The following is an 11,451-nucleotide window of genomic DNA, read 5'->3' as shown; positions in this document are numbered from 1 at the left end:
ATTCACCTCCTGGGTGGGGATCAAACTCATGCTGAAGTGGCTTTAGCTTCTTTAGCTGTGCTTTAACCTGCTGTGCCACCAGGAATGGCCTAATTCTAGAACATTTTTGTCACTCTCCAAAAGAAAATCCCCATATCCAATAGTAATCATTCCAAAATCCCCTCTCCCCTCAGCCCTGACAACTACTAGTCTAGTGTGTGTTTTGATTTACCTATTTGGACATTTAAAATAATAAGGAATCACCTGGTATGTGATCTTTTTTTTTCCCCGGTCTTTTTTTTACACAGTGTAGTGTATTCAAGGTTTGTGTTGTATATATTACTATTTAATTTCTTTTAATGGCTTAATAGTATTCTAGTATTCTGTATACCACACTTTGTTTATTCTTTCATCAGTTAAGGGACATTTGGGTTGTTCAGTTTGATTATTATAACTAATGTTACTGTGAATATTCATGAACAAGTTTTTGTGTGTATATGTTTTAATTCTTTTGGTGGGTGTACAATTAGGTATGGAATCGTTGGGTTCACCTGGTTAACACAGTATCATTTCTGGGGTGCTTATGTCAAGGCTTCCTCAACTCAGTTTAATCATGGAAGACACTAGGCAGTTCTGAAGGACTAAGGAATAATCAGTGTTCTTGGAGAGTATCAGGTTGACAAGAGAAAAGGGAAAGATATTGAACTTTGTAGATTATAGGAAACTAGGAAGAAATAACAACCCATGACCATATGGGATCTTGGAACATAAAAGGACATTAGTTAAAACACTGGTTGGGTTGGAAAGGATCTTTGGTTTAATGGTATTGTTAATTTTCCAGTTCTCATAATTGTCTATGACTATGAAAGATATGACATTAAGAAGTCTGTGTGGGGGATACTTGGAATCTTTCTCTGTAGTGCTCTTGTAACTTTTGTGTAAATTTAGAGGTAGCTCAAAGTTAAAAGTAGTACAGAGTTAAAAATAATCTCATATTTTGTTGCACTCACATGTCTGTAGATTAGCTAGACTTGGCTTACCATGGCTGGGCTCAGCCCCAATCTGCACTTTGGGTGCAGATCTGTTTCATGGGTGTCTCATTCTTTTTGGACCAGAAGCCTTGTGGAGCATGTACTTCTCATGATAAGGGCAGAATTCCAAGAGAAAAGTGAAACAGGCAAGCACAGTTCAAATCTCTGTGCCACATTTGCTAAACCTCCACTAGTCAGAGCACATCTTAAGCCAAATTCAAAGTGGGGGTGGGAGAGTACCCTCTAGCAGCAGCAGCAGCAACAGGCAGTAAAGCCTGTAGGTACAGGTGGGGGGAAGAAAATTAGTTCTAATAAAGCAGTCTAGCACAGGTTATTTCCCATCCTGGGAAAAGTAGAAGTTGTTTCCTAGGTCTTGGTCTGTGATTGAAGTCAGTGACAGAGACCCAGTGGCAGTCAAAACTCAAGTATGACGTGGCCTTGACTAATTTGGACAGGTTTTATACTTACTGTGGACAGTGTCAGTCCTCAGGGAACCATGGGTAAGGAAACATGCACTGTAGGCTTCACAGTCCTGGTTGCCTTTCTGGATCTGTTCCATTTTCTGTCTGTCTTCTTGCCCTACCCCCCGTCTAATTTCTGACTCTTCATCTGTTTGTATTTTGAGTGTGTGTGTGGTTTCTTTTTGTGCATGTGTGTGCTCTATTCTACAATGTTTTGGTCTTTTGTCCTCTGCACAGAAGCCTTAAAAGGATGCAGGTCAGATCACACATTTTCTCTAATTTGGCCTTTTTCCAATGGGGTGGAAACCTTTGAAATACTGTATTTTCTGCTGCCTCTGCCACTGCTCCTGCCATGGTGGTTCCGTATATTTTAAACAAGCATAACCTGTATTTTAAGTTAATGCTATTGTGGTTGCTCTTGCACCCTGTGGTGCCTTGTGTGAAGGGAGTAATTTTGGAATTTTCCCCAAATAAAATAAATTGATTCACATAAGATCCCAGCCTCTCCCTTTGCCAGCTTAGCATGGTATAACTTGTTGTATTCTGAAACTTATAAAGTCTAACTTCAATGAAAATACTATTGTTATTGCAGTATTAGTACTACTACTAAAGACATACTAATATTACTGCTAATTGTGAATCTACTTGCTCTAATAAATCCTCATTGGCCTTTCTTTACCTTTTTAGATCAGTTCAGATTTTCTTTCAATTTTATTTACTTAGCAAATAATATGTGGTAAGTCACATGATAGGTCTTGGGGTAAAGTAGTATCTGTGTTAGCCAGATAAGTAAGAATATTCAAATATGCATACTGATTATTGTAAGTGCTATAAAGTAAAGGTTCTTGGTGTGCTAAGACCTTTATGGGCAGCCAGATCAGAAATGAGGAATTAGAAGATGCCTTTCAGTGGCAGTAACTCTTAGTTGTGATTGGAAGGTTGTGGAGATTGAGGCTGAAATTGGAAAGAACATTCTGGGCAAGAGGAGCAGCAGGTGGAATGACCTTTTGGTAGGAAGACACACCATTCTTTCATGGAGTGGAAAATGCCAGTGTAGTTTAGAGCTTGGGGTTGAAGAATTGATAACACTGGATAAATGGCTAGATTTTAATGAGCCTCATTGACCAGTGTGAGGATTTTTGTTTTTGTTCTGAGCACAATATGAATCCATTAAAAGGTTTGAAGCAGGGGGAATGACATAGTTTTGTATTTTGGGGAAAAAATTCATTGTAAAGAACAGTTGAACTGGTGGGTAAGAATAGACAGTTGGAAGGTTATGACACTGTCTGGAAGAGAGGTGGTGGTTCAGACAGAACAGCAGTAAAGAGAACAGAAAGAATTCATGAAGGAATTATGAATTCAAGAGACATGTAACAGTGGATATCACCAGCTTTTAGAGACAGATTGGGTATGGGGCTGGCAATGAAGAGGAAAATATCAAGGATGACTGAGCAGCTTAACACAAGTGAAGAAGGTACTGTATTGTTTTGTTAATATTATTTCTCCAGGTGAAACAGTCTTTCCCCATCATAGAGTTGGATGTAAAATTTCTGCTAAAAAACTTACCTCTTTGCTTCATGATCATACAATCAGATGTTTTTAGTTCTTCTTTGTCATTCTTACTAATATTTGACCTCATTTCCTTCCAAAATCAAATTTCTCAGTCACCAGCTCTCTCACTATTCTAGCCTGGGCTTCCTGATGGTGCACTAAACTGACAGTCTCCACAACCCATCTCGTCCTTCAAACTTGGCTCAGCCTGACAGTTTCTGTGTCTGATCCTTTCCATGCTGGGCTCATCTATTTAGGACTTCCTTGTTTTCTCAATCAGAGCTTCACTTTTTTGCCCCATTTAACTCTGAACCTTATTTTAGTAAAAGTGTCTCCCCAATGTACTGTGAACATATGTATTTTTTTAAATCATTGGAGCATTTGGGATGAGCTTGGGGCTAGAAAGTGGATCATTATGCATATATACTCAAGTATTTCTGTAGCCAAAGATACAGAAACTCCCTGTCAAAGTGTGCTGGTAGGAATAGGGCAGTTGTCTTGGCATGGACTTTTCCTGGCAGCTTGATTCTTTGGTGCGCTACAGTGGTTGGTGAAAGATGGAATTCATAATGGTCCTTCCGCAGTTGAGAAAATCTGAGGGTTTACAGCATTGTTACTGTTTCACGCTCAAGATTTGTCTGATCATCTGAAAGCATTGTGCTGTGTGCTACCCTCAGAGGAATTTTTTTCAGATTTTCATCCTTTTTTGGTTCTTGAATCAAGCTACTCAGTATCAGCAAGGTGATGCCATCCGCTGGCAGGAGAAAGTAGATTCAGAGTTGAGGTTCCGAGCAGCTTCTCTGCTTTAAATTACCAATTTCCTAAAGAGCCCTGTTACTGACATTCTCTATCACTGTAGCTTTGAGTAATTCCTCTTTGTATTCCTAGTACCTACCACACCACAGTAGCCTTGTGTATTGTAGTTGCTTGGTAAATATGAACTGCATGAATGAAAGAATGTAACATTCCATTGTAGCATGTGATCAGCTCTTCTGAGTTAGGTGGGAATAGGTTTTGGTTTCTCTCTGGTTCTGAGTCTCTACCTCCTTGCCCCTTCCAGCCCCTTCTTTGTCCCTTCACATGAATGTTAAACACCACAAATTTTATGTGTTAAGGTCTGGTGTAGTGACTTGGATAATAAAAAAAGAGGAGATAACAGCACCTGTACTGAGAGAGGGGAGAGCCTCATAGAAAGAGCTTGATTAAATAGCAAAGAGTTTTAGTAAACTTACTGGAATGACAGTTTGTCTGGGGTATGTGGATTTCAGGGGAGGAAGGAAAGGTGTCAAAGAGGAAGTAGTAATGTGACCATGTCAGGAAAGAGGAGGACATAGTCATCATTCATCTGCACATGCAAAAGGCTTATTGTAGCTTAATTTAAACAAAAGAACTTCAATATGCAGCCTCAACTAGGAACTTTGGTCTCCAAAATGAAGTGCACATACCTTTGTATACTTTCCCCCTTCCTTTATCTGATGCAATTTAGAAATGGAGTACCTGTGAATGGTATGTAAGAGTGTGTAAGATATAGATGGGTTCAGATAACTCAACATAGTAGTCTCCATGTACTGGCCTTCATGAACTAATAAGTTCTGCTGATTTGTTACCAACCATTTTATCATAGTGTCCAAAGGAGGACCTTATACCTCATGAATGTGTACCTTGTTCTTATATCTTACACCCTCTCTCTTCTCTGCTTTAGGTCAGGCTGTCCCTGCAGGATCTCATGTGCGGCTAAATCTCCAGACTGGGACAAGAGAAGTGAAACTCCAGTATGAAGACAAGCTCCAAAATAATCTGAATAATTTGAAAGGTTCAAAAAAAGGAAGAAGGTATAGTGTCAACCCTAGGGACCAGGAGGCTAAGTGACAGTTTTAGTACTTTTTAATTATAAAATAATGACAGTGTAGTGTTTCTTACCCAGATTCAAATGCCTTTAAAAAAAAATTGAAACGTAATAGCCTACAATGTGTAATAAATCTGTCAGTGTTTTATGAAAGTTTATTCTATAGTCTTTGGAAAGAAATAGTTTGCAAAGCAAATTGATACTTTTAAAAGGCTGTAGGGGGAATGCTTAACCTGCTTTAAAAATGAAGCTCTTTTTCCCAGTATTTTAAGAGCACCCATTTGAATCCCAACAATTAATGCACTGATTACAGATGAGTCATCTATTCATTAAAACAGGCCTGTTAGGCCTTCTGCTTTGCAGTAATACTTCCTTAATGAACAATAAAATTGCATTTTAAAGTCTTTAATTCAGGCTAACTTTTCCTCTTGTTAGTCCATATTAAAACAGACTTTATTATAGTGTAAAAGTCCTTCATTGGTTAGAGGTTGCCTTATTTTTTTAATGACCAGTTCAGCTTATTTGATTTTGGACTATTTATGGTTCCTATTTTTCTGTTCTTTGCTTTGAATTAAAATATTTCTTCTATTGCCTGCATGAAGGAGGAGGTTGAGTATGGGTTTGCAGGGTCTCTTAGAGTTGTGTGGTTTGAAAGGTCAGTGTAACTGCCAGCCATATAGTTTCTAACATAGGCACCAACAAATTAGGGTCTGTGGGTTACTCTGGGGTTGCTGCCTGTTTTTGAATGACCTACAAAAACAAACATTTTTTTAATGACTGGAAACAAAGCAAAAGAATAATATTTTATGAATCATGAAATAAATTTCAGTATCCATAAATAAAGTTTTAACAGACTATAGCCATGCTATTTATCTGTATATTGTCTGTGGCTGCTTTCTTGCTGCAGTGGCAGAGTTGAGTAGTTGGGACTGTAACCATAAGCCCTACAAAGCCTAAAATATTCCATCATTCTTAGAGAGATTTGCTGCCCCTGTCTTAACATGTTAGTATTGGAAATCAATCATGGATTGAGTGGAGTTAGTGTCACTTAGTACTTTGATTTTTATTATTTTAACAATATATTGCAGTTGGATATGAGTCAGAAAAGGACCCAGTTCTTATCTGTCACTTCCTTGATTTCCTAACAAAAGCCAGGCTGTGCATTTGCACATTCACTCATGTGGCACATACAGGTCCACAAAGCAATGTGTTTAGATTTGAGCAGCTTTCATTGTTGGAAAATTTAACCTTATATTATACTTGATAAGGTAAAAGATAAGAAGGTACTTGGTCTCCTTACTGTCCCTCCAAATGGGAAGGAAACTTACCTTTCCCCATGTCTCTAGATAAACCTATATGGTCCAGATCATATGGTGATTCCTTTCTCACAACCATTCAAGTAAGAGTCAGATCTCATTTTGTAGTGCCAGCCAACCCATGTACCCGCTGCAATACACATTTCTTTGTTTCAAAGTACTTTGTCTTTTCCCACATTGGAACCAAGTCTTACTTTCTAAATAAAAAAGTCAGTATATTTTGTCTAAGAACATTGAACTAGGAACTTCATTAATTTGGAATTTTGTAATATGGTTTATATTCTATAAGGTTATTTTTCTAATAACAGATCATTGATCAGAGAAATTATTTTGTCTCTTTAGACACATGGTCTGTGGAAGACATAAATAGAATATTTGTCCCCACTTTTGCTTTTTCACTTTTCTCTTTTGGGGTGTTATTGAGCTTCTGCCTTAGGACAGCCTACTCCTCTTACTTCTCCATATTCATACCCAGTGGCAAACCTGTGTGAACAGAAGTCAAAGGTAATGACAAGGTGGTAGATGAGCTCAGTGAGCCTCTGGCTGCCTTTGCTGGTCACTTCCTTTCCTACTCCGGAGTTATACCACATCTTCTATGCTTCCATCTCCTCTTCACAGTGTTTTCTTGACTCCTTAGCACTGGAAGGGAACCCATGCCAATGGGCAGTGCCTATTCCCGGAACTGTTACCATAACTTACCTATCTGCTTTTTGGGGGGGAATAAGACCCACAGCTTTCCATCAGATTGTTGAAGATGTTGGTGATCCCACGGATTTAAGAGCTTCTGAAAAGTGGTGATAGTCCAGTAAGCCTAACCCCTAGCAGTCTAGTCAGGTGCTAGATGCACTTGAAGGTGCTATTTATTGAACTAGAGAAGATTGGAAATGTGACAAATTTATGGAGAGAATAACAACCACCTATGTTTTGGATGTAATAAGCTAGCAGTACCTTTAAATGTGTCTGTTAGGTAGTTGTACAAGAATCTATTTCATACTCAAGGGGAGAAGTATGGGCTGAAATAGGTAAACCTGATTTTTCCCGATAGTAGTGAGGACTTTTCCTCATAGATAGGAAGATGTAGTGGGGAGAGTAACATTAGAGAAGATTGCTCAGGATTAATTCTCAGACATTACAGCATATGAGATTCAGATAGGAGATGAGGCACCAGCAAAAAAGTACAAGAAGGAAAGGAAAGAACCAGGAGAATATACTAGTAAGGGTCCAGGAAAGCTTTGGACAGGTGGACATCAATGCCAGCACCTCCAAGGAGTAGGGGTGAACAGTGTAAAAGCTGCAGGTAGGGGAACATGATGTGAATGAAGAATCTGTTGAATTTGGCCAGCAATTACTAGTGACTGAAAACAGTTTTAGGGGGCTGTGAGAACAGAATCCAGATTAGAGAAAATAACCTTGTAAATAGTAGTCAGAAGGTGAGAATAGTGAAGTCAGTGTGTTCATAAAGTCTTACTCTGAATGGGAGCAGAGAAAGGCATTATAAATAGAAACTGTGAAGTCAAAGAAGTATTGGTGTGGTAATGGTTTTAATTTGATCAAAGAGAGAAATCAGTGACGCAGGCAGAGTGGGAGTGGTAAAATTATGGGTGTTAAGCTTTTGAAAGGAAAGTGGAAAGGAAAGTGGGATGTGGAGTATTAGTTTAACTAGGCACAAGGACACTGTCATTCACTGAAATAAAAGGGGAAGCAGAGAATGTAGATTGAGGTGACAGTTGGCTAATAGAGCATGATGGCAGGACAAGGGGATTCTTGGTGATATATGTTTTTGTCAGTGAAGAATTAATTTGAGAATACCAACTGAAGATGGTTGTTTGAGTGTGTGCATGCACAGGCACATACATCTGCACTTGTGTGTGTGTATAGTTGGGCCTGAGAGTGGACAGTGATGGGTGGCCTGGACGATTGCGACGTATAACAGTGAGTACATAGGGACACAAGTGGATTAGTTTTGACCAAGTCTTAGAACAGGAAGGAGATCATCTGTTTATGCCCTAAATAAAAATGGTTCCTGAGTTACGATTTTTTAATTTTATGAAGGTGTGAAAGCAACATTCAATAGAAACCATACTTAGAGTTCAGAATTTTGACTTTTCCTGGCTCAGCAATGTCTGGTATGATACTTTTGTGATGCAGGCCGAGATCAACTAGCCCTGGCTCCCCATCAGCCATGCTAGCACAAGGGTGCACACTGGTTCTCTGCAGTGTGCTGTGTTATTAGTATTTTGATCCAGTGTTTTTACATCCTATTATATCTGTTTTTTCACTTTAGTACTTCATTATATGTGATGTTAAGTACTTTATTATGAAATAGGCTTTTCATTAGATGATTTTGCCCAACTGTAAGCTGATGTAAATTTATGAGCACATTTAAGGCAGGTGAGGCTGAGCCATGGTGTTTGGTAGATTAGATGTATTGAATGTATTTTTACTTAAATAAATTTTTTCAGCTTAAGATGGGGCTATAACCGCATCTAATGCTAAGGAAGATCTGTCCTTAGCATTCTCTCTTAGAAGGAAGTAGAGGACCACAGTATGCCCATGCAGTTGGCAGTGGATAATGCTCTGTGTTGAGAAGTATTCTCCTATGTTTTAGTTTTGTGGTAATGATTTGAATGAAGTAATATTTTTAAGGGATTAACACAGTGCCCAACTCAGAGTTAAGTGCCCAATAAATGGGAGTAATTATCTGTTACTAATTCATTTAGGATTTAGGTTTAGAGAAGACAAGTGCTTTTCTCAGTGCTCTCAAGGTTCTCTAGGTTGAGTCAAAGACTGAATAGGCAAAGCTCTGAGAGCATATCCCTTTCACAAGAGCCAGTGCCCGCTAGTATCTTGGACTATGATACTTTCTTATGTGCTGATCTCACCTAGACCAGGATAGTTGAATATCTCTTCCCTTCCCCCACCTCTGATATCTCTTGGGGCATCCTTAACCAACCCGCAGCTGCACACTCTTGTCAGATGCAGTCCACATTCCACACTCCACACTTGTCTTTGCCCATATCACACTTACTCTTATTGAATAAGAATAAAAATTCTTTCTCTACCTCAGTTCACTGAACCAAAATGAATGTGGATGGTTAAACTTTACCATCCCCGCTACCCTCATGAATGCTTTCTCCCCAGTCAAGAGGAATAGTTATAGACTATTTGGGAAGTTTCTGGAAGATACCACTCTATAATCTTTGCTAGGTTCCTGAGATAACATCCACGTTGATTCCTTTCCTCCCTCTTCTTGGAGGCTGTCTGTGAAAGCTCGCTGGTCTTGGTTCTAATCTTTGGCATCTCAGACCCATGCCTTTATCAGGAAGACAGATATTTCCTTCATCTCCTCTGACCAGGGATTGGTCATATAGATGTGAATGTTTACAAACTGTTTTTGTGAAGACAGGCTGGCTTGTCAAATCAAGTCAGGTACGTGCTTGGGAAGCTCAGTTCTCTGGTAGTCCCTTTCCTAAAAGAATATGGATACAGTACATAATACGTAGTGTGGATGTGCCCGTTGTCTTTCAGCAGGTTCTGCCTTGGCTCCTGCTGAGAGAGCAGCATTGCACAGACTTTCCATACTTGTTTTTGCCAGTGTAGCTACAAGCTCTAAGTTCATGGTGGGCCTCTGTGTAACCCATCCATTTCTTCCTTTTTCATAAAATAACTTATTTACAGCTATGCCTTTCCTCTTCATGCTTCAAGATAAGAAGGTCACCTGTTGGACTTGTGGGTGTCTGGAGGGGAGAGATAGGATAGTGACATTTAGGCTCAAACTGGCCTTGTTTTGCTTGCATTGGAGGGCAGTCACCTGGGCAGGGGGTATTTACTTTGGGAGGAAGTGGTGCTTCCCTCCTGACTCTCAACTTCTTTTTGAACAGGTTAGACATCAACACCAATACCTACACATCTCAGGACCTAAAGAGTGCACTGGCAAAATTCAAGGAGGGGACAGAGATGGACACTTCAAAGGAAGACAAGGTTTGTGATAGTCTTTCCAAGGGTTAGTCTATATCTGTAGATGGCCTTAAAGGGAATAACTCTCTCTTGAAACTTTTGCAATAAACATGGGATAATGATAGTAGTATTGTAAATTAATTTAAACAGCAATTGACACCAATTAAGTGACCCATTATAAACCATTACAAGAAAATACCTGGAGCATACCAGTCATCTTTAGGTTAGGACTGGATTTCCCATTCTATATTTGGGTAAACTGTGACACAAAGCAGAGATGCCCATTTTCACAGATGTGAGAATAGGGAATAAAATTCTGAAATCCTTACTAACACTTCAATTAGACACCATTGTGTTCTTAAAGATCAGAGAGGCTAGAGTCCTTGTCCTCCTTTGAGCATGCAGCATTTGTACCTTGACCAACATGGTGTCAGCAGAAGCTGAACAGAAAGCTTGAATTTCTACCCTCTACTCAGTGGTGGTAGACTATTCTCTGCTTCTTCTGCTGGTGTAGTAGCTGCAATGACCAATTGTATAACCTGGTTTTCTACCACCTAGATAGTAGTAGAAAGAGAAGGGCAGACTGTTTATTTTGTTGAAGTAGTATCAGCAAAGGAAAAGGGAATTTGAGAACTATATTATGCTGGAATACTGCCCAGATTTTTTAGATTAGCCTCTTGGCAACCTAAAGAAACAAAGAAAATATATCAAAATAATACTACAAGTCCAAAAACTATAGTGGTATTGGAGTCACCACTACACAAGAATGCTAGAACTAGTACATTAAACCTAAACAGAATGATTACCTATGATAATGGAAGTGCAGTGTAGGATTCAGTCACTTATACCTTAATACACAAAATAGGATACAATAAAAAAAAAATCTTGTCATCATAACAAGAACCAAGATGATGACATCTTGAATTGGGAAAGACAGTAGATGTAAGCAGTGACGTGACTCAGAAGTTGGAATTTTCTAACAAGGGTTTTAAAACAGCTGTCATAAAAATATTCTGTTGAGTACTTACTAACACTTGAAACAAATGAAAACCTCTGCAGAGAAATAGAAGATATGCAAACTACCAAATGGAACTTTAGAACTAAAAAATAATGACCATTAAACCAAAAGCAGGGCCCTCCTTGGTGGCACAGCATGTTAAAGCCCAGTACTATGAAGCTAGCTGCAGCCGCTTCAGCACAAGTTTGATCCCCAGCCAGGGAGCTGACCCACATGGCGTGGCAGACCTCACCTGCTCCTCCCCTCAGCAGTGTACTTCATCACTCTGCCTGTTCTGCTCCCCACTCTGTCT

At 39.3% G+C, this 11,451-nt stretch overlaps 1 protein-coding gene across 4 annotated transcripts in view; it reads left to right on the top strand.

Annotated features, from left to right (window-relative positions):
* The window catches only part of SIL1 (SIL1 nucleotide exchange factor), a 270,953-nt gene that overhangs the window by 184,760 nt on the left and 74,742 nt on the right, over positions 1–11,451 (top strand). For all 4 annotated transcript variants that reach the window (XM_012727887.1, XM_012727884.1, XM_012727885.1 and 1 more), the window contains exons 4-5: positions 4,725–4,854; positions 10,066–10,165. In XM_012727887.1, the coding sequence (XP_012583341.1) occupies positions 4,725–4,854; positions 10,066–10,165 (230 nt within the window). The remainder of the gene's footprint in view (positions 1–4,724; positions 4,855–10,065; positions 10,166–11,451) is intronic.

The sequence above is a fragment of the Condylura cristata genome, unplaced genomic scaffold (genome assembly GCF_000260355.1).
Source record: "Condylura cristata isolate star-nosed mole 26May11 unplaced genomic scaffold, ConCri1.0 scaffold00021, whole genome shotgun sequence".
NCBI classification, from domain to species: domain Eukaryota; kingdom Metazoa; phylum Chordata; class Mammalia; order Eulipotyphla; family Talpidae; genus Condylura; species Condylura cristata.
This window is presented reverse-complemented; position numbering and strand designations above follow the sequence as displayed.